Genomic DNA, 23,115 nt, shown 5'->3' on the forward strand with positions numbered 1-23,115 from the left:
ATTACTAAAAAAACAAACAGATGGAGTGTATTTTAATTTAAATAGAGAATTTTTTTAGGGGTGCCTTGCTGGCTTAGTTAGCAAAGCATGTGACTCAATCTCAGGTTTTTGAGTTTCTCTCTGTATCTCAAATAAATTTTTAAAAACAAAAGACTATTATATGGAAGAACAAGATATTTTCATAAAAACACTTAAAAGACTTCATTATCCTGTTTTTATACTTTAAAACTACTGAAACTTTACATAAACATACATGTTCATTAACATGAAACTATATACACAGCCAGTTAAAAGTCTATAGAAGACTTTGCAAAGCCATGCTCTTTTTAAAATCATTTCTTCCAGAAAGGAAAAATCTTTAACTATATATGAAGAGTGAAATTGAGAAACTCTACTAGTAAATATTCATCTCCATTCACCTCAAATATATCTGAGAATATATAGCCTTATTATAAGGATTTGACATTCTTTGAAATATCATTATTTGCAGATCTACAACTCACAAATCAGAAATGTCATCAGATATGGAAACAATGAATTTGTGTTTCAGAAAAATAAAGTGCCATTTATTTCCAGTAATACCAGATTACTTTTGTAGTGCTACTTTATGTAAAACTTGGTAAAGATAGCTTCAAATGTATTTACTAATTATGAGGTCTTACTCAAAAGTAAAAAATAGTTTAGAAGGACCTGAAACATATTTTACTCTCTAGGATCCTTTCACATTACAGAAATCTAGAACTCCTATATTATTCTAAGTTCCAAATAAAATAAACACTTTGGTCATATAGCACAAATGTGTATAACTATATGGAAAAAAACCCAACTTTCATAAACTTAAACCTGATAAGAAAAACAAAAAACAAAAAGCACTTAAAATTTTTTTTTTTAAGATTTTATTTATTTATTAAAGAGAGAGAGGGGGAGAGAGCAAGCACAGGCAGACAGAATGGCAGGCAGAGGCAGAGGGAGAAGCAGGCTCCCTGCTCAGCAAGGAGCCCGATGTGGGACTCGATCCCAGGACGCTGGGATCATGACCTGAGCCGAAGGCAGCTGCTTAACCAACTGAGCCACCCAGGCGTCCCAAAGCACTTAAATTTTGAAGTAAAATATTTTATTTGTAATATCCCCAAACTGGGAACAACAACTCACACGTGCTTTAATAGGAGAAAGGGTCAAGGATGCCATACAAATAAAATATTATACAGAAATTACTGACAAAATCAACAGGGATCAATCTTAGACATAACACTGAATGAAGCAAATCAGACACAAGAGACACAAATCTATGGTGACATAGGTCAGAAGAGTGGTAACCTTCAGGCAAGTCATGACAAGGAGGAGGTGCCTGCATATTTCTGAAGTGCTGGAATTGTCTCTTGATGTGGAGGGTGATTACACACATGTGTGTACGTAAAAATCAATCAAACTGCACCCAGAAGTTGTGTGTACTTTACTGTTGATAAATTATACCTTAAGAAAATCAAATATTGCTAAACCTCAATTTACTTATCTATAAAAGAAGGCTAATGAAACCTTGGTGCATTGAGAGGAATAAATGGGATAATGAACAAATATCTAATAGTACTCAGTATATAGCAAACATTCCATAAGTGGCAGCTAATACTATTGCTAACAATATTTTTATAGAAGAGCAACGATAAATTGCATGGTCACTAAACCTTATATTGCTATAAATTCTTACTAGTTTTTTTTTGAAGTCATTCACGAAGGTAGGAATTATATCTAGGGCACACTTTATGGAATTTAGAATTGTTGCTACAACTTGATTACAAAGAGTGGAGAAAATCACTGCAGTTAATGGAAATTTATGCTTCCAGTTATACTAGCATCCAAGAGATGTCTGGGTTTTTGTATTAAGCTATAGTTTTTATATTTCTGAAGATACCATGCTTATTTAACATAATACATAAAGAGCAGACATAAAAAAATGAGCCATCGTTTCTTTGAGCTATTCTTTTTCTCAATTATACGCTTTTAATGCTCAAAATTCAAAGACTGCAAATGGAGAATTTTTGCTAAGTCCTAGCTTTGCACAAGTAGGAGTTTAAATGAAGAAAATCATATGAATAATAGTTTTTGAAATAGCTTTTTTAAAGCTTTTATTCATTTGAGAGAAAAAGGAGCACAACATGAGGAGGAAGAAAGAGACACCCTGCTGATCAGGGAGCCTGATGAGGGACTTGATCCCAGAACCCTGAGATCATAACCTGAGCCGAAGGCAGACGTTTAACCCACTCAGCCATCCAGGCACCTGTGTAATAGCCCTTTCAAAAGTATTGAAGGATGCAGAATGGGGCACCTGGGTGGCTCAGTGGGTTTAAAGTGTCTGCCTTCAGCTCAGGTCATGATCCTAGAGACCTGGGACTGAGCCCCGCATCAGGCTCTCTGCTCGGCAGGGAGCTTGCTTTCTCTGCTTCTCTCTGCCTGCCTCACTGCCTACTTGTGATCTCTGTCAAATAAATAAAATCTTAAAAAAAAAAAAAGATGCAGAATTTTGTGGTTTTTTACAAGAAGAAAAGTTGAAAAAAAAAACCTTTTTATTTTTAGAGATTTATTTATTTATTTATTTTAATATAAGATGGGCTTTCTTTCTTTCTTTCTTAAGATTTTATTTATTTATTTGACAGAGATCACAAGTAGGCAGAGAGGCAGGCAGGCAGAGAGAGGGGGGAGGAAGCAGGCTCCCTGCTGAGCCTGGTCCTGGGCTCGATTCCAGGACCCTGGGATCATGACCTGAGCCGAAGGCAGAGGCTTTAACCCACTGAGCCACCCAGGCGCCCCTAGAGATTTATTTTTAAGTAATCTCTACGCCAGCATGGGGCTCGAACTCACAACCCCAAGATCAAGAGCTGCATGCTCTGTAGACTGAGCCAGCCCTAAAAAATAATGTTTAAGTATTTAGATTTAAGTTTTTACTAAAAAGTATAAAAGGCTAAGATCTTAAGATTTCATTGATTTTGATGATTTATACAGCTACGGGCAACTACTCCATCAAGACACAGAATTATTATCTCAGAAAGTTCCTGTGCTCAGATGGCTATCAAGAAACACGAGTTCTGCCTATTCAATTGAAGCATATGTTTCTGAATGTAGGCTCTTATGATGGGTATTTAGCAAATGTTTTATTTCATTTTATAGTAATGTAAGTGAAGGGGAATCTTAGCAATCACCTATTTAGAAGGCTCATTTTATAGACAAAGAAACTGAAGTCCATAAACATCAGGCAACTTGCCCTAGGTTACACATCTAATAACCATTAGGGCCAAGCTAAAACTCGGGAATCTTAATTACCAGATACACTTTTCTATTATTCAAACAGAGTGTTAAAAGAGAATCTACCAGAGCTGAAAGTACAAAGGAATATTAGAAATATTATATACAAAGCTCCTCTACAATGAAAGAGATAGGACAAGGATTTGTATAAAGCATGGTAGAATGACAAACTGGTCTTCTTCTTCTTTTTTTTTTTTAAAGATCTCTATATTTATATCGAGGTGTGGGAGAGCAGAGGGAGAGGGAAACAGTCATAAGCAGACTCGGGGCTGAGCGTGGAGCCCATGGTGGGGGGCTCAATCTCAGGACTTTGGTTCATGACCTGAGCAGAAACCCTGTTAGCTGCTTAACCAACTGAGCCACCCATTAAGTGTTTACCACTTTATTGGATGAAAGGAAAAAAATAGAGCACCGTTTATCTGTAGGTTATTGAAAATATATACAAAGATGATATCACAGTTTCAAAAACTATTTTCTTGCAGGAAAAAAATTAATTAGAAACTTCCTAACAAAAGATTTAAATGAATTTATTTTAATGAACTCCACCTTAACAATCTTTCATATGTAATTTTATTTTTTAACATTTTTTATTATTTTTTTTAAGATTTTATTCATTTGACACAGAGAGATGACAAGGCAGAGAGGCAGGCAGAGAGAGAGGAGGAAGCAGGCTCCCTGCTGAGCAGAGAGCCCGATGTTGGGCTCAATCCCAGGACCCTGAGATCACGACCTGAGCAGAAGGCAGAGGCTTTAACCCACTGAGCCACCCAGGCGCCCCTATTTTTTAAAAGATTTTCTATTTATTTATTTGGTAGACAGAGATCACAAGTAGGCAGAGAGAGAGAGAAGGGGAGGCAGGCTCCCTGTGGGAGCCCACTTCAGGGCTCAATCCCAGGACCCTGAGATCATGACCTGAGCCGAAGGCAGAGGCTTAACACCCTGAGCCGCCCAGGCGCCCCTAACATTTTTACACCGAACTTTCACATGGTAAAAAAGATTTCAACTTGTGGTAGTGCACTAACCCCACCAGAGTCTAACAAATTATCACCAGTGAAAGCATGGAGGCAGGAACAGATTTCATTAACAACCCTGCAGTCATTTCCTCATATATAAATACTTAATATGCACTGCGACAATGAGCATCAATTGGATGAAGAAACTGTAAATGCAGAAAACCATATCTGAAATCTAACCCAAACATAGTTTATTCAGAAGTCAGACTTCTGACAATTACCTAGACCACTGTCAAGAACCAGAACTAAGCAAGAAAAGCAAATAACCAACTATCATAAAACAAGAAGAAGGCTTTAGGTCTTCTTTAAAACCTATGATTAAGTCTTTTTATTTCAAACACAATTCTAATATATTTAGAAGGTGTGGCTTCCCAGTCTATGGAAGAAAAAAAGCAACAAGTAAGAAAGCAGGGGGGTTAAGCTGAAAACTGCAACTCCATGTTTGGGTCAACACCAAGAGTGCCTGCTAACTTCTCAGTCATCACGCTATCAAAAGCCCAGCAGGAGTCAGAAGGCATATGCTAAACATGTTAAAATAAACTGGGAATGCCACAGTATAAGAAACATTTGTTATGAAGGCAGAATCATCCAGACTAACTTATAACTTAAATTGTGTTCAGCATGTTCTGCTTCAAAATCTGTTTTACCAAGATCTCCATGAAAAAAAGATGGCTTAAAATGAAATCTCCATATTCAGGCAAAAAGGAGCAATGATTCCACCACAAGGATGTTCTCTGTAGCATTATTCAAAATAGCAAAAAACGTGGAGTACCACCTGTGTTTCTAAAAAGGAGAAAAATTTAAAATTTCCACAAAATACATTTAGCTACTTTAAAATGCTATAATTCAATATTTACTAATATGAAAGATACTAATGGCACAGTTACATAACAAGGCAGGTCATAAAACTTGATTACAGCATAATGTTTTTAGAAAAAGTTATATATATTTGTAAGGGAAAAAAAAGGAGGGACAGTCACCAAGGTCTTAAGAGCAGATTTCTTTAGAATACAGGACTTTAAGTGTTTAAGTGTTAGTTTTCTTTTTTCCTCATGTTTTCTCACTTCTTTATTGGTGAGTACATATTATTTCTAATCATAAGAAATGTTTTTTTTTTTAAGCAACTGGAATGCTTTAAAAATTGCCCAAAATATCAATTTGAATAAAAAATTTAATATCCTCTAAAAATATCCCAAGAACAAATCACGCTTTTAACCTGATGGTATCTTAACCAAAGAACATAATAGGGCCCGTCCTTCTCAAAATTATGAAGACTCCTCTTTCTCTATGTCTTCATCTTCCTCTTGTAGTGCCCATCCCCAGTAGACCAGAGCCCTTCTGTAGACTTCCTTCATCTAGCAAAAATCCATGCTCCTCAAAGGATGTGAATCACATTATACCATAAGGAAGGTTATTCACAAAACATAAGCATTTTACTAGGGAATCAAAGCCTTAAGCCAAAGAAATTTGGGCCCTATCAGGCACTTTCTAGCTACCTGGGAGGAATTATAAGAAAACAGAAGAATCTTCCACTTATTTCTAAACTTCCATAACACAGGTTGACACCCATCCTGGTTAGCTATGATGTCAAGGCCTAAAAGAAACTATTCCACTGCTGAGGTTCCAGCCCTGCAAAATCATAGATTTTCATAATTTTGGTATGTAAAAGCATGACTAAAATCAGACAAAAACCTCTACCAAAATAATCAAGTCCAAGAAATGAAAATGCCAGTAGAGGCTAGAAAATGAAATCTGGTTTCAGGACAGTTTCTCTGAGTAACTAAAAAGATATTTAGATTAATTATTCCTTCTCTAACTTCTAACTCCCCAAAAGTCTGTTCTTTCTGTTTCAAAGGGCTTCTATTCCAACAAGAATCACAAACAATACTCCAGTGCTTCAGCATGGTCACCACAGGATTCCATCAACAGCAGGTGCAAAAACTGCATGCTTGTTGGGGATCCATTTGTCACCAAAACCTCAATGGGTCAGGGCTTGGCACTATCACCCTAACATAAACCAAACCCCTCCCCCAGTTTCCTCAATCCAGCCCTGAATCTGCAATGTAACATTCTGTTACTCACGAAGATTTTCCCATGGTCAGCCCACCCAGACCAAGAGGAAAGTGTCCTTTTCTCTTCCCTTCTTTAGTTGCTTTATTCACCTTGGAACTAGTATAAACATGAGTTCTAGTTCTCTCATAATTCTATTTTTTAAAGAAGTATAACCAAGTAAACCAGGTTATTCAATAATTTAAAACAGCTAGCCATGGGGTGCCTGGGTGGCTCAGTGGGTTAAAGCCTCTGCTTTCAGCTCAGGTCATGACCTCAGGGTCCTGGGATGGAGCCATCAGCCATCAGGCTCTCTGCTCAGCAGGAAGCCTGCTTCTTCCTCTCTCTCTCTCTCTGCCTGCCTCTGCCTACTTGTGATCTCTGTCAAATAAATAAATAAAAATCTATAAAAAAAAAACAGCTAGTTATGTATGTATACAAAACTATGAACTCTATCAGAACAGTGGTTAAAAAAATCAAGTAATAATTCCAACTTTTTATGGTACCACTTTGAAAAATAACGATTCCCTATTCATGTCGGTATTTTAAAAAGTTCCAATCCAGGGTGGCTGGCTGGCTCAGTCCATTAAGTATTCAACCCTTGATTTCGGCTCAGAACATGATTTCAGGGTTGTGCGATCAAGCCCTGGGTCAGGCTCTGTGCTTGGCATGGAGTATGCTTGAGATTCTCTTTCTCCTTCTCCCTCAGGCCTTCCCTCTCTTAAAAAAAAAAAAAAAAAAGGTTCTAATTTATTTTTGAAAGAACCTAAAAGTTTGATATTTATTTGATTATTTTGCCAAAAGTCATGCTAATCTGACAAATACATTTTTCATATTTACCACCACAAATAAGAACAAAAGTCTGGAACACATAATCTGTAACAAACTACTACAGATAAGGTGTCCATAAACTACACCACAAGTTTTTGTTCTCTTATTATCCACCCCCCCCCCCAGGTATTGCAGGTGAGCTTTTAAGGAAGACAAGTCCTTTAAAAAAAAAAAAAGGAGAGGGTAAGAAGAGTCCTTTGCCAAATGAAAAATTAAAAATAAATAAAAAGGGCGCCTGGGTGGCTCAGTGGGCTGGGCCGCTGCCTTCGGCTCAGGTCATGATCTCGGGGTCCTGGGATCAAGTCCCGCATTGGGCTCTCTGTTCCGCGGGGAGCCTGCTTCCTCCTCTCTCTCTCTCTGCCTGCCTCTCTGTCTACTTGTGATCTCTCTGTGTCAAATGAATAAATAAAATCTTTAAAAAAATAAAATAAAATAAAAAAGTAAAAAAAAAAGTTCAGCAAAAGAGTTGGAATGGATAAATCGTTCAAAACTATTTTAAATGTCAGGTTAGTACTTTCACTTAAAATGATCTAAATGCTAAGTACATCAATAAACCAGAATAATCATCACTAGAAACTAACCTGTTAACCTACAGAAGAAATCACTCCCACAAATCTAGGTGAAAAAATGATCAAGTGATAAACTTAGATATTCATTTTAACTTAAAGAATTTTTCATTCAGATACATCTGAAGAGGGGAGCCTGGGTGGCTCAGTTGGTTAAGCACCTGCCTGAGGCTCAGGTCATGATCCCAGGGTCCTGGGTTCAAGTCCATATCGGGCTATCCACTCAACAGAGAGCCTGGTTCTCCCTCTTCCTGCTGCTCCCCCAGCTTGTGCTCTCTCTCTCCCTCGTTCTGTCAAATAAATAAATGAAATCTTAAAAAACAAAACAAAACAAAACAAAAAAACATCTGAAGACCTGAAAGGCAGAAAAATGCAGGAAACAAGATGAATGATCATCTTCTATGTCTAGTTTGGGGATCTTCAACACAACTGTATTAGAAGATGCCTTTAACCTTGTGAAAGTACCCGAGTTCCTTATCATATCCTACTGAGCACCTTTATAACAGAAGCTTCTACAAAGATTTAGTACATCCTCCCATGTTAAGTTATCATGCTTATTAACCCAGCAGACTGCTGAAAGGCATTATTTTTAAACAAAGTTTTACTTCAGTGCACTTCAATGTAAAAATTACTATCCACAACTGAGTATGGGAATTTTCACCATGAATAATCTCCATGCAATAATCACCATGAAAGAAGTGATCAACAAGACAAACAGCATTCTGAATACTTGGAAGAGTAGTTTAACAAAGCACACTTACACAGCCTAAAATAATCTGAAGTCAGAATCACAATTCAATGAGCCATGCACTTTAAATCCTTTACACCTGTAGTAAAATCTTAAACTGGAGAATAAAGTGGTTGATTAACACATCCTGGGAGAAATCTTACATTAATAGAGCCTCTGAAAAACTTGATATGTTGATTAAAGAAACAGCAGTCTCTAGAACATTCTAAGAATGCATGTAATGCCCTCATTTTCCAAAACAATTGGATTTTGAAGGATTAAGAAAGCAGAGTTGTAGGACATCTAAAACGACACTGAGGGGTGCCTGGCTGGCTCAGTCAGAAGAGCATTTGACTTTTTTTGTTTGTTTGTTTTTTAGATTTTATTTATTTGACAGAGAGAGAGAGACATCACAAGTAGGCAGACAGACAGGGAGAGAGAGAGGGGGAAGCAGGCTCCCTGTCGAGCAGGGACCCATCCCAGGACCCTATGATGATGACCTGAGCCGAAGGCAGAGGCTTATTAACCCACTGAGCCACCCAGGCAACCCAGCATTTGACTCTTGATCTCAGGGTTCAGAGTTCAAGTCCCATGTTGAGTGTAGAGATTCCAAACAAAAACAAAAAACCTTAAAAAATAAAAAAAAAGACACTGATGTGCAGAAGTGAGGAAAATCCTCAAGAACAAATATAACATATACTTGGAAATTTTAGTACACTTTTTTAAATAATACTTTTTTATCTGGCAAAATCAATAATGTTCTCAATATTTTATAAAAATAAGACAAAAGGAAGGGCAATCAAAAAATGAAAAAAATATAGCTGAACTAGATTCCTATCTTTTCCAATACTATTACACATCTATTGGACAAATTAGGTCTCTGGCAAAAGTTTCATTGTTTTTGACTGAACTGACCTGTCAGTTCTGTTGTCTGAGTGGACTGTGTTACCATTCCCTACACCCAACCTGGCTATACCACAGAGGGTTTCCAATGAAGGTTTTTTAGATTATACACTCACCCAACCTTAACTCTCTTTAGAGTCCAGAAATCATCTTGTCACCTATCCAACAAATCTTCATTAGAGGAATAAAAGAAAATTAACAGAAGATTACTAGTAAGCCAAAAATTTCCATGAGAAATTTAGTTCTACTAAAATGTGCGACTCTTGTAAAAGCTAGAGAATACTCAATATAAATCTAAAAATCACCTTTTTACTCACAGTGCATTTTGACTTTGACTACATATAGCAAATTCTTATTTGATTTGCAAAATAAAGTTCTTAGGTTTTCATTTTCTGCTATAAGAGATGTAAGTGTAAATCTTAAGAGCTGCATTCTTTCAGTCAGCAGTAAGAAAATAACCTATTGGGAATGCAAACTGGCACGGTCACTGAAAACAGTATAGCGCTTCCTCAAAAAATTAAAAATAGAACTACCATATGATTTAGTAATCACATTACTGGGTATTTACCCAAAGAACACAAAAACACTAATTTGAAAAGTATTTGTACACCTATGTTAATTGCAGCATTACAACAACCAAATTATGGAAGCAATATTGATAGATGAACGGGAAGAAAATGTGGTACATACATACATACGTATATACATACATAATGTGGTACATATGTATGTGGTACATACATAATGGAATACTATTTAGCAATAAAAAATAATGAAATTGTGCCATTTGCAAAAATGGATGGAGCTAAGTATATAATGATAATAAGTGAAATCAGACTGAGAAAAACAAATACTGTAAGATTTCACTCATTGTGGAATTTTTTTTTTAAGATTTTACTTATTTATTTGACAGACAGAGATCACAAGTAGGCAGAGAGGCAGGCAGAAAGAGAGAGAGGAGGAAGCAGGCTCCTCGCTGAGCAGAGAGCACGATGTGGGGCTCGATCCCAGGACCCTGAGACCATGACCTGAGCCGAACGGAGAGGCTTTAACCCACTAAGCCACCCAGGCGTCCCTCATATGTGGAATTTAAGAAACAAAACAAAGAGGAAAAAAAGACAAAACAAGAAAGAGACTCTATTGTAGAGAACAAACTGATGGTTACCAAAGTGGAGGTGAGTGGGTGGGTAGGTGGATAAAATAGGTGACGGGGATTTCACTATATTGTAAATCCGAAACTAATATAACACTGTATTAATTATACTGGAGTTAAAATTTAAAACTTTAAAGAAAAGTAAAGAGAAGAACCTATGCTAGATTTCTCATCTTTCAGTACACTGTGGCAGACTCCTTTATATTTTCTTCCACTCTATCAGCAACCCAGATGAACAGACACTACTCTACTCAGCAAGTATATTTATTAAAAAATCATTGCCCTGGTCTTTGTGAAGTATCATGTACATAACAAAAAAATACAAGCATATATTTTTCCTTTTTCCTTTCTACTAAGCGCTTACAACCTAAAAGTGCTATTAGAAGAGATAAAACTGATTACAAAGACTAGGGACATCTGGGTTTCAGTGTTATGGCTGAGTCTCTCCTTAACCCAAATTTCCTTAGGCTCCTCGGAACTCCTATTTCCTTCCTGTTTTTTAGATTTTATTTATATGAGAAAGAGAGAGAGAGCATGGGGCAGGAGGGTCAGAGGAAGAAGCCAGCTCCCTGCTGAGCAGGGACCTTCAGTGAACCCAATTTGGGACTTGATTCTGGGACTGGGACTGGATCCTGGGACTCCAGGATCATAACCTGAGCTGAAGGCAGTCGCTTAACCAACTCAGCCACCCAAGTGCCCCTTTCTTCTTTTTTTTAAAAGTCCCAGTTTGGTTTGGAAGTGGGCCCCTACTTCTTTATCCTAAAAGACTCCTAAATGCCATACAGCTCAGCAGAATGAACACACTGATGGCAGAAGCAATTCTACATCTGACTCCAGGACTGTTCTGCAGTGTGACATCAGCAAGATCAATTTACTTCCTCCAAGTTTCAGTTACTTCACCCATATCCAAAGTGAGTTATAAAATGATAATTAAGATCAAAGATGTGAAGTTTTAAAGTACGAAAAATCTTTAAGAAACAAAAAGAAATAAACAAGGAAAAAAATAATCAAACCCCAAAGAAGAAAAAACAAAAAACAAAAAACAAAAAACAAAAGCCCAGGCTCTTACCTACAGAAAACAAACTGGTGGCTATCAGAGGGAACGTGGGTGGGGGGATGGGTGAAACAGGTGAAGGGGATTAAGAACACACCTATGTTGGTGAGCACTGAGTAATGTAGAGAATTGTGGAAATCACTGTATTGGACACCTAAAACTAATATAACACTACATTAATCAAATTAAAAATTTTAAAAGTATTAAAAATCTAATGAACACGGTGTTTGCATGCTAAGATACAATCTCAAATACCCACTCTCTTCTAAATATAAGGCCATGTTTTAAAAACATATACTCTACTGCTGCTACTTGGAATTTTTTTTAACACCGCACTAAATAATGCCACTTTCTCCTCGGTGTCTTTCTATGCCATTTTCCCCCGAGAGACAAGGAACAAAATACCATACTACAAAGTTAAGCAACGGTTACAATACATACAATCACAAACATCTATTCACTCCACTTTCCTGTTACCATCCTCTAACGAATTTAAATTTTGCCAGCAAAAGTCTTCTAAAATGTTTTGTTTTCTGTGAAACGCAAGAAATGAAATGCTCCATTACCTAGTAGTGGCAGTCAGTATTTTTAACACATTTCAATTTCCTGTTCGCTAGCACATTATGACATCATTGCCTTCCAGCGTTTGGGCTCATGAAATAATTCCGTTTCTGTTTTGTTCTCCTACCTCCAATGTATATACTGCAAACGTCCCATTGTTCCCGTTCACTATTTCAGTGAAGAAGCGTGATAAAAATGACTTTGTATTTGCACACTCCTCTGCCCGGTAAATCTACCATCTCTTATCGCAACTGAACTGGAAAGGTCAATTTCTCACCAAAAGGCAAGATTTGGACGAGATCAAATAGCAAAACCAAGGCCCAGAGGGAAGGGGGGGGGGGAGTCAATACACCACCCAAACAGGACGGATTCTAGGGCTTCCACAGATAAACAAAGGAAGTGGATTTTCCCACGACGCCGCCTGTGCTTCAACCAACCCTTAACATTTGTGTGGAAGCCCACTGAGCTCATTACCTTGAAAACAAAGCCCAAGTGCTGAATTCTTGTAAAGGCTCCCATTATAGGTGGACACCCGGAAAGTCAATGGAGGCTCAGATGAATGAGGAACTGAGTGGGGCTGACCTTCGATTCATCCTCCCACTCCACCAAGGAGCCTGAACACCTACCAACCCAACAATACCAACACAGAACTCCTCCGCTGCTCAAAACAATGTCGGGGGCAGGAGAAAGAAGGGAGTGTGGGGAATGCGCCTCAGGTGCGCCGACTGCGAGGAGCAGGTGTGAAGTTCAGAAGGGCCAAGGGCGCTTAAGGCGGCACCAAACCGAGCTGAGGGGAGCGAGCACCAGCTGCGCGCGACCGCACGAACGGCCGGGGGCGGATTCGAACCCCCCTCCTCACCTGGCAGCCCTTCTTGTGATGAAAGCCGACCACCACGATGTGCAGTACGGGCCCCCGGGGGGCGCCATCGCCTCCCCGCCCGGCCTTCTCCATGGGCGGCCGCCGCGGGCCCGCAAGCCGCCGACTTCAACCGCCAAGGGCGGCGGGCCCGGCGAACCCCGCGGTCCCCAGGAGGACGGCGAGCAGCGGGTTTCAGGTGTCAGCGAGGGCGCCGCATGAGGGACGCGCAGGCGGCCCGGAGGAGGCCGAGGCTCCCGTAGCTCCGTGCCGCCCCCCAGGGCCGCTGCCGCGCTACCCTCATCCGCTTCCGCTGCTTCCGGGCTGTCACCTGATGCGGCGGCCGCCGCCGGCGACGAGGGGCGGGGCAGGCCCCGGAGGGAACCTGACGGGGCGGGGCCTGGGTGTGGGGCGGAGCCCGAGAGGGGAGCGCATGGGCGGGGGCGGGGCCTGCGGGGCCACAGGGCATCTCTGTCTCCTCCCTTTTCGGTGCGACCTTAACACGCTTTTCTCAACCCTTTGCCCTCTCTTTTTCCTCCTTAAAATCTCCGCCCCTTCCGTCCACTTTCTTTAGCTTTCCTCCTATTTTAACGTCTTTTCTTCTTGTTCACTCTCTTATCCAATTTCTTCATTCATTTCCTTCGCCTCTCCGGCTTCGGTAACAGGGAGTCATATTGATGGGGCTCTGTAACTGCGTATTCAACCTTTAAATTACTTGCTTCTCCAGGTTTTTTTCTCTTGCTGCGTTCTGGATTTTTTTTTTTTTTCTTATTTAAGTATTATGTATAGGAGACTGGAAGCGTCTCAAGGCCTGCAGTAAAATATCCTCGACAATAAAGGAAGTTTACAAGGAGACCTATAAATGACTGTTCTGATTCCGAAGTTTAAATATATATATATTATTTTCATTTTATCTTTTTTCTGGCTTTAGTACTCTGGTCAGTAAAAAATATACGTGGTCTGTTGTCACCAGTATATCTAATGTCCTAACTGATTGTACTACATTTTAAAAAATATATATTTATCTATTTATTTGACAGACAGATCACAAATAGGCAGAGAGGCAGGAAGAGAGAGAGAGGAGGAAGCCGGCTCCCTGCTAAGCAGAGAGCCCAACGTGGGGCTCGATCCCAGAACCCCGGGACCATGATCTAAGCCGAAGGCAGAGGCTTTAACCCACTGAGCCATCCAGGTGCCCCTACAATTTTATTTTTAAAGACTAAAGGATAGGTGCTTGCTTCAAATAGAATTTGAGATTACTGTAATAATTGGCTGTGAAGTTTACCATTACCAGTTGCCTCTTAGTTTAGACAACCTTAGCAGGTGTTATTTTACACTCCTCGCCTTGTAATTTAAGGACTTGCATTCTAATTGAAGTATAGCTGAGAAAACCAGTAGGCTTCCTATAAATGAATTTAGCTTCTATGATTCATCAGGAGTGTGTTAATGCTAATAAAAATACTGTAGAAATCTTTCAAGGTGTTTCTACCATTTCCTTACTATATTAGAGAATTCTTGGTGTTGGTTCAGAACTGCGTGTGAAATTATAGTATTCCCTGCATGCAGAATATCTTTTTTTTAAAAAGATTTTATTTATTTATTTGATAGAGATCACAACTAGGCAGAGAGAGAGGAGGAAGCAGGCTCCCCGCTGAGAAGAGCCGGATGGGGGGCTCCATCCCAGGATCCTGAGACCATGACCTGAGCCGAAAGCAGAGGCTTTAACCCACTGAGCCACCCAGGCACCACCACTGCATGCAGAATATCTTACAGTTCTTTTCCACCTGCTTCAATATTTTCCACAACTGGCATACCCAAAATTAAAGTCTAATAGAACAGTCTTTTTAAAAAAAGATTTAAGGGTAGGGCTTTGGGGTGGCTCAGTCAGTTAAGTATCTGCCTTCTGCTCAGGTCTTGATCCCCAAATCCTGGGATCTAGCCCAGCACCCACTCCCTGCTCAGCAGGGAACTTGCTTCTCCCTCTCCCTCTGCTGTTCCCCCTGCTTGTGCTCTCTCTTTCACTGTCAAGTAAAAATCTCTTTAAAAGAACTTTATTTCGGGACACCTGGGTGGCTCAGTTGGTTGGGCAGCTGCCTTCCTCTCAGGTCATGATCCCACCGTCCTGGGATTGAGTCCCACATTGGGCTCCTTGCTCGGCAGGGAGCCTGCTTCTCCCTCTGCCTCTGCCTGCCATTCTGTCTGCCTGTGCTCTCTTTCTCCTTCTCTCTCTCTGATAAATAAATAAAATATTTTAAAAAATCATAAAAGAACTTTATATCTACATTGAATTACTTAATTCATTGTGCAGGACACTCAGTTACAGCTTTTCTTTTTTTTTTTTTTAAATATTTTATTTATTCATTTGACAGAAAGAGATCACAAGCAGACAGAGAGAGAGGAAGGGAAGCAGGCTCCCCACTGAGCAGAGAGCCTAATGCAGGCTTGATCCCAGGACCCTGAGATCATGACCTGAGATGAAGGCCGAGGCTTTAACCCACTGAGCCACCCAGGTGCCCCTCTGTTATAGCTCTATAAAAATCTGTAATGCCTTGAATCCTAGACCTTCCATCTAAGTTTAAATCTTATTCATAACTATTATATTGCTCAAATGCTTGAAAAGTATGTTATCAGGAAAACTGGGAGAGAAAGTAAACAAGGGAATTTCCAGAAAATTTTCCATCTCTAAATATATAGGCTGGTCACTTAACAGTCTAGAATGACAATCTTTACATTGTTTTTGTTTTAAAAACATTTTATTTGGGGTGCCTGGGTGGCTCAGTGGGTTAAGCCTCTGCCTTCAGCTCGGGTCATGATCTCAGGGTTCTGGGATCGAGCCCCGCGTCGGGCTCTCTGCTCGGCGGGGAGCCTGCTTCGTCCTCTCTCTCTGCCTCCCTCTCTGCCTACTTGTGATCTCTGTCAAATAAATAAATAAAATCTTTAAAAAATTTTTATTTATTTATTTATTTGAGAAAGAGATAGCAAGAGAGAGCACAAGCAAGAGGTGGGGAGAGGGAGAAGCCAATTCCCCACTGAGCAGGGAGCTTGACATGGGGCTTGATCCATAGGATCATGGCCTGAGCTGAAAAAAGACTCTTAGTTGACTGAGCCACCCAGGTGCCCCTTACATTGTTTTTTTAAATGAACTGTATTAATATAGAATAAATTCATGAACAAGATATTGTCTTTAAGGACAAATAGCTGATGAGGAAAAAAAATAGAAATTTCTCCTTATTTTACATGTTGGAAGATTACCAAGATTGTAAATAATTTGAGATAACAGAATATTTTCTGAACACTAAATTGAAAGGAAGCTTTTGCATGTATTTTTATGATGACACTTACCACCAGGGAAAAAATTAGAAGTGCTTCTCTGAACACATAATAAATTGAAGAGCCTCTTCATTACCTATATTTTATGATGAATTATAGATTCTATTTTATGTCAGCTCTGTAAGTAAAAGCTAAGGGGAGAAAAACCCTGGAGAGACAGAGCAATGACATGTTTTCAAGTTCATTAAAAATTCTCCATCTGGAATTGGACTGTTGTTTCTTTTTGTATCTTGCCTCAGGAGAGAACGTGATAAAATAAAACCAGTCTGTGCAATCCCCATTAACTCTACTATGTAAATGAACTACATCTCCTTTTTCAGAGTTTAGAGAGACTTACTTCTTTATCAATAGTATTGAAAATTGCTAATGGAAAACAAAGTATTGACTTTCTGAAATTATATTTTTCCTGAATTTTAAATTCTATTAAGTAGCGAGAGTGCTTTGAATTTGGTCCCTATTCTCATTATGGTGTGGTGAAAATAAAACAAGAATAGAAATAGAAAAGAAAACCAGGAAAAGAAAAGGGCTTTACAAACAAATTTGGCATTACTTAGTCTTTAAAATCTTATGAAGATTAAGGAGAATATTGATGAGGATGAATAAAGAGTGAGAATCGATTTAAAGAACATTAGACCCTACAATACACCTGGAACTGTGGTAGGCACAGTGCATCAAAAGAAATTAAAGGGATGCGTTGCTCAGTTGATTAAGCATCTGCCTTTGATTCAGGTCATGATCCCAGGGTCCTTGCTCAGTGGGGAGCCTGTTTCTCCCTCTGCCTGCTGTTCCCCTGCTTGCCCTGCTTGTGTGCTCTCTCTTTCCTCACACAAATAAAATCTTTAAAAAAAAATTGTTACCTCATCTATGTCTGGTTATGAAACAAGATAAATGTGAAACCAGTTAGCAATGTTAGCTTTTGTAGCACCTACTCTAAGCCAACCATCATGTTAATAAGTATTAGGAAATAAAGATAAGCAATAATAGCTTACATTTAACAGATAGGTATGGTGTGTCAGTCTGCTAGCCATTTTTCATGGATTATTTCATTTAATCTTCATAACAATCCTAAAGTAGATACTATTATCCTCATTTTTCCCCAGTGCATAAATGGACACTTAGAAAGGTTAAATAACTTGCGGAAGGTCAAATAACTAGAAGGAATTGAAGTAGGGATAGGATTTGAACCAAAGTCACTTAACTTCAGAACAAATGAATGTAATTGCTGTACTCTACTGCTTACCAAAGTTCTTGACATTGAGGAAATCACGGTCTATGGGGAGGGAGGTAACCCCCTATAAGGATAATTATAGGAGAATACTTTGAGAAAATTTTAAGAACTGTTAATATTGTTGTGAAACAATGAGAGAGCTTACCAAGTCTGCAGGTCAGAGAAACTTCACAGACGTGGTAACATTTGAAGAGGTCTTGAAGGATGAGCAGGATTTTACCAGAACTTGGGGCTTGACCATCTGAAATGCAGTAAAGTAAGACTGGACTGGAGTTAAAGGAAAACATTTGGGGAGGGAAGAGTTTTATGCCAAAGTTAGAAGAAGTATGTAAAATTAAAATAAAAATGCAGCAAAATGGGTTTGGTGATGGGCACATGCCAACTGCACACGGTGTTCCCTCTGCTTGAAAGGCAGCTCTGCCCCCTTTCTGCCTATCCAGTTCTTATAACCCTCCAAGACTAGACATATATCAATTCCTTTGTGAAATTTCCCAAACTGCCTATGTGGGCAAGTTATCTAACCTCTCTGAGCATGAGGAATTCCATTTGAACACCTGTCTCACAATAGTCATAAAAATTTTAATTAAGCGTGTCTAAGTTTTCAGGCACACAGTAGGTGCTCAGTAAGTATGAAATGCGAACAAACAAACAAACAAACAAAAACACCTCAAAAAAGAGAATTGGTTTGGTGTTTAGAAGTCTGAACCCTAGGAAGTTTAGAACTGAAGGAGCCATCTGGTAGGACTTTTGAATCTTCTTACTGACATTTCCTTAAATCATACCATAAATCTCTAGTTCTCTGGGGTCCCTGAAACTAAGAGGTCTTTTTGCTTTATATGCTAAATTTCATATACCTTGTACATAATGTTTGGTAGTAATCTTTCTCCCCCCATTCATCCTTAAGCTCCTACAAGGGCAGAAGACGTTGTAGTTGTTTTGTACACTGTTTTATACTCAGCAAAAATGCCAAATAGTGTGCAACTAAATGCACATTTATTCAATCAAAGAATGATGGAGGCTTTACAATTATCTGTTGTATGAACGAATGATGCTCTTTCTGGTCTCCTGTTTAGACTCCTCAGCTTTATGTTCCTGGGATACAAATATAAAACATACTTAATGCAAAGAATTTGCTTTCTATTCTTTTTAAAACAGAAGTGCAAGGGCGCTTGTGTGGCTCAAGTCACGATCCCAGAGTCCTTGGATGCCCCAAATCCGGCTCCCCGCCTAGCGGGACGCCTGCTTTTCCTTCTCCCACTCCACCTGCTTGTGTTCCCTCTCTCACTGTGTCTCTGTAAAAAAAAAAAAAAAAAAAAAAAAAAAAAAAAAAAAAGGAAAGAAAATCTTTAAAACAAGTGCAAAAGCATGGGTTCCTAAGTGCGAAGACATAAACAGAGAGTGACATCTGCTGGTTGCTTGTAGGCAAGACAGTGAGTGTTGAAAGTGAATACGTAGTCTGTAATAAATTAGACTCCTAGATATGACAAGGTAAGAATGATAAATAAGGTAGTAGAAATAAAAAGAAAATGTATTTTAAATTTCTACCTTAGAAGAGTTAAAAAAAATGCTGGTTGTGGGTTTTTAATTCACTGTACTTTTAGAAGAAGCCATAGATTCTTTGTCTCTCCTTCTTTAAGTAGGCTGCACACCTAGCGTGGAGCCCAACCAGGGACTTGAACCCACAACCTGATATCAAGACCTAAGCTGATATCAAGAATCGAAGGCTTAAGCTACTGAGCCACCCAGGCTCCCCAGGAGTAGATTCTTTCAAAAATGGTTTTTACAAAAACTGCAACACAATGAATTGGTCGCGGAAAAAATGAATCTGCTTGGTCTGCAGAAAGATCCTGGCTTGAGGTGAGATGCATCTTCATAGGGGGCAATAAGACGACTCAAAGGTCGCTGTGGTTTGCAAAACCTGGGTTACAGGAAGACTTTATTCACAAGGCAGGATATCTTTAACGTCTGTCGGAGCCTGGGGAAAGCGGGTAACTGCCGAGACTACACATTGTTCAGTGGACAGAAACTCTTCCCGGGAAAGAAGCGGCTGGGCGCGACTCCGCGGACTGGTTGGATCGCACGTTCGGTCTCAGATTGGTCGAGTCTGCCCAGGCTGCGGGAAAGGTGGGGCGGGGGCGTGGAGCGGAAGCGCGCTCTTTCAAACTCGCCGTGCAAACGTCGGTGCGGGCAGGCCACTTCCGGCGTAGCCATGGCGGCTAACGCTACCACTAACCCGTCGCAGCTGCTGCCTCTAGGTAATCGTGGGGTTGGGGACCGGGGTGTTCAAGTTAAGTTTTGGGGGCTAAGGGGCTGAGGCTGAAGTAGCCCTTAGCCGAGTGTTGGGGGAAATGTGTCGAGGAAAGGCTTTACCCTCCGCTGCTCGTCCCTGGGCTCCCAAGTCTCTGTGGTCCCGTGCCGCCCAAGCGTTTTCAGCGTGGTAGGGATCCTTGAGGCGGGTACTTGTGACTCCCCAACCAAACGTCACCGGAAAGGTCCACACTTAGTAATGCGTCGTCAGCCTTCTCTGTTGTGGGCTTGCCTGTACCGTCATGGGTAGCGCACGCACTCCTCCACCTGACATTTAAACACCCCAGATAAGACCCTGTTGTATGGCTGGTTATTGAGAGAAGCACTGGCGCCTGGGATGAACCTAAAAGAGATATCTGGAACCTGGTTTTGTTACTCAGCTTTTAATGAGCCTCTATGCTCTAGACACAATGGCTGGGCACTATTCGACAAATTTAAATCACACCCATTGTCTTCACATAGCACACAAACCATTGGAGGAGCTAGAGCACTGGACAAGTAAACGTCATGCCAAGTAATGCTAAGCCAGCTAAAGAGATGTTCAAACTGCTGTCAGAGCACAGAAATAGTGACAGGAAGAAATCTCTGGTGAAGACGGCTGTGCCTCGCAAATTTTTATCGATGAAGAGTTGATTGATTTATTAGAGGTGGCTGTGACTTAGAAGTTTTCATTCCTTCATTCCACAAACTCATTTTGAATGCTTGGTATTTGCCAGGCATTGACCATTGAGGAAAACAATCATAGTCTCTGCTCTCATAGGACTAGACTCTGATGGTGGGGATTCCTATGTTATATCTAATTATCTAATTATCTAATACCTAAAATAACATAAAATCATAAACCGTGGTAAACTTCAATAAAGGAGAGGTAAGTGGTATAAAGAAAATTTTCATTAATTATGCAACAGGGATATGTGCTATAAGATCTAAAGTTTTTGAATGAATTCCTGGTTTATCTTTCACCGTATGCAAGTAACAAGTGCCAGTAGCACTCAAGTATTTGTTGAAATAGTGAATAGATAAAATAATCTTTTTCCTCCCCCCCTTTTCCTTTTTTTTAAAAAAAATATATAGAGCTTGTGGACAAATGTATAGGATCAAGAATTCACATTGTGATGAAGAGTGATAAAGAAATTGTTGGCACACTTTTGGGATTTGATGACTTTGTCAGTATCCTTTTGAAAAGTGGTGGTGTGGGATTTCCTTGAGTATTTAAGAACAGAAGTAAGAATATCGACAGTTCGTACTTGCTGATTATTATAATAAAAATTTATTCTCAGCATGATAGTGTTCTAAGAGGTGTGTGTACTAAAAGAAGATAAAGTTCCTGCCAATTACAAGTATTTTGTATTTGAGCCATTGTATTAAATATTGTAATTGAATAAAGGTAGAAGCCAGAGTAAATTTAACCTTGACAGCAAATTTCAGATATGGTACTGGAGGATGTCACTGAATTGTGAGTAGTATTAAAAATTAAAGAAATGGTGAGGGGGGGTATCTCTCTTTAAGTCAATTTTAGTATTAGTGAATTTAAAATGATTTATGAAAAAACATTGCCTGTTGGAAATACCTTAGAGATAGAAATTTTATCTACTGACTCTGGTAAAATTGGATCCTGCAGTTATTACCATGTAATTATTAATGAATTGTTAGGAAGTTTATGGAGACAGAGCTTTAACACAAAAGAAACTAAAAACAGCCAAGAATGTTTGTGCTCAGGCAAATCAAGGTACTGATAGTGAGAGCATTTAACTATAACATAAAATATAAATGATGGCTCCATTATATTAGTTATAAAGATCACAACCAGTGTCGGCTTTCAAAATTGGGTTGATTACAGATTGGTTTAATAGTAAACATTCCATTTCATGTTTGATCTCCTTGGCGAGTTTCAGCTTCTTCTGTAAAGATCGGCCCTAGTGGGTATGGATCTTAGGCCAGTCAGTTCACTATGTTGCTTTTGGTCGTCCAGTGGATGACCTTTGTCCCCTAAAACCACAGATAGAATTGCTTGTCCTCACATTTATTTATATTCAAGAATAACTTTTTAGGGATTAGAATGTTGACTTTGAATTTCATTGTCTATCTTGATTCTATTTTATTTCTTTTAGTGAAATCACACCAGAAGGAAGAAGGATCACTAAATTAGATCAAATTTTGCTAAATGGAAATAATATAACAATGGTAAGACAGTGAAGTTGTTTTCGTTGTTGTTGTTGTTTTAGACGTTAGCCCATTTTTTGTAAGGCAGGTATTACAGATTACTTGCCTCTACTAAATAAGTGTTCATGGCCCAGTGGCGTTTAAGTTGGGAAGAAGATGCTCTTGTGATCAAGGCTCTAAAGCTGAGCCGAAAATGACAGTAGGCTTGGAGATTAGTTTGCTTGGGCTTTTAAATCTTTTAGTTTGCCAAGAATTATTGTTTAGATTCTAAGTATTAATTGATGATGTTGGGAATTGTAAACAGAAGCAATGACCTAGAGAAAATGGGAACGTGAGGGAGGAGCAGAGAGGCACAGTGGCTTTGATGGATGAGGAGGGGTTTTTAGATGGTGTGGCTGGTGGTGTTACTAATAAGCTCTTTTTCCTTCTATGCAGCTGGTTCCTGGAGGAGAAGGTCCTGAAGTATGAATGGATTTCCTTGACTTAACTGTTTTGTGTTATAATGACAACAAGATAGAAATTTTTTTTTAACCTTTTAATGTTTGGATTCTGTAAAGCTAAGTTTCCCGTTAAAGGGAAAAGTTTTGAAGATGCATTGTAAATGCCCATTTTTGTAAGTTAATCATTATTATCTTGGAAAAAGAAGAACAGTTTGTTCTTTGAAGACTAAAATAAAAATGTTTTTGGTTAACTGTCATTTTATTTTTTGTACTGCAATAACCAGTGTAACAAAGATTGTAGTTATTATTTTTTTATTTTAACATACAATATATTATTTGTTTCAGGAGTGCAGGTCTGTGAATCATCAGTCTTAATTCACAGCACTTACCATAGCACATATCCTCCCCAATGCCCATCACCCAGACACCCTGTCCTTCCCATTCCCCTCCCCTCCAGCAACCCTCAGGCTGTTTTCCTGAAATTAAGAGTCTCTTATGGTTTGTCTCCCTCCCTGTCCCATCTTGTTTCATTTTTTTTCCTTTCCCTTGCAGCCCGCCCTGCCTCTCAAATTCCTCATGTCAGAGAGATCATATGATAATTGTCTTTCTGTGATTGACTTATTTCACTTAGCATAAT

At 39.3% G+C, this 23,115-nt stretch overlaps 2 protein-coding genes across 4 annotated transcripts in view; one reads left to right on the plus strand and one right to left on the minus strand.

Annotated features, from left to right (window-relative positions):
- The window catches only part of AVL9 (AVL9 cell migration associated), a 60,239-nt gene extending 46,839 nt beyond the window's left edge, over nt 1-13,400 (minus strand). Inside the window, exon 1 of one of the 3 annotated variants that reach the window (XM_082691764.1) lies at nt 13,014-13,400. In XM_082691764.1, coding sequence (XP_082547890.1) covers nt 13,014-13,106 — 93 coding nt within the window. In that variant the 5' untranslated portion in view covers nt 13,107-13,400. The remainder of the gene's footprint in view (nt 1-13,013) is intronic. The other 2 variants (XM_082691765.1, XM_082691766.1) reach the window with 2 other exon arrangements.
- A 5,921-nt stretch (nt 13,401-19,321) lies between these two features.
- Nucleotides 19,322-22,729, plus strand: LSM5 (LSM5 homolog, U6 small nuclear RNA and mRNA degradation associated). Its single transcript, XM_082692275.1, has 5 exons — nt 19,322-19,823; nt 20,950-21,045; nt 21,304-21,331; nt 21,987-22,059; nt 22,474-22,729. Exons 1-5 carry the CDS (start codon nt 19,778-19,780, stop codon nt 22,504-22,506), a joined length of 276 nt encoding a protein of 91 aa, XP_082548401.1. The 5' UTR covers nt 19,322-19,777; the 3' UTR covers nt 22,507-22,729.
- The last annotated feature ends 386 nt before the right edge of the window (nt 22,730-23,115 follow it).

Source organism: Mustela nivalis (genome assembly GCF_964662115.1).
Source record: "Mustela nivalis genome assembly, chromosome: 12".
Lineage (NCBI taxonomy): Eukaryota > Metazoa > Chordata > Mammalia > Carnivora > Mustelidae > Mustela > Mustela nivalis.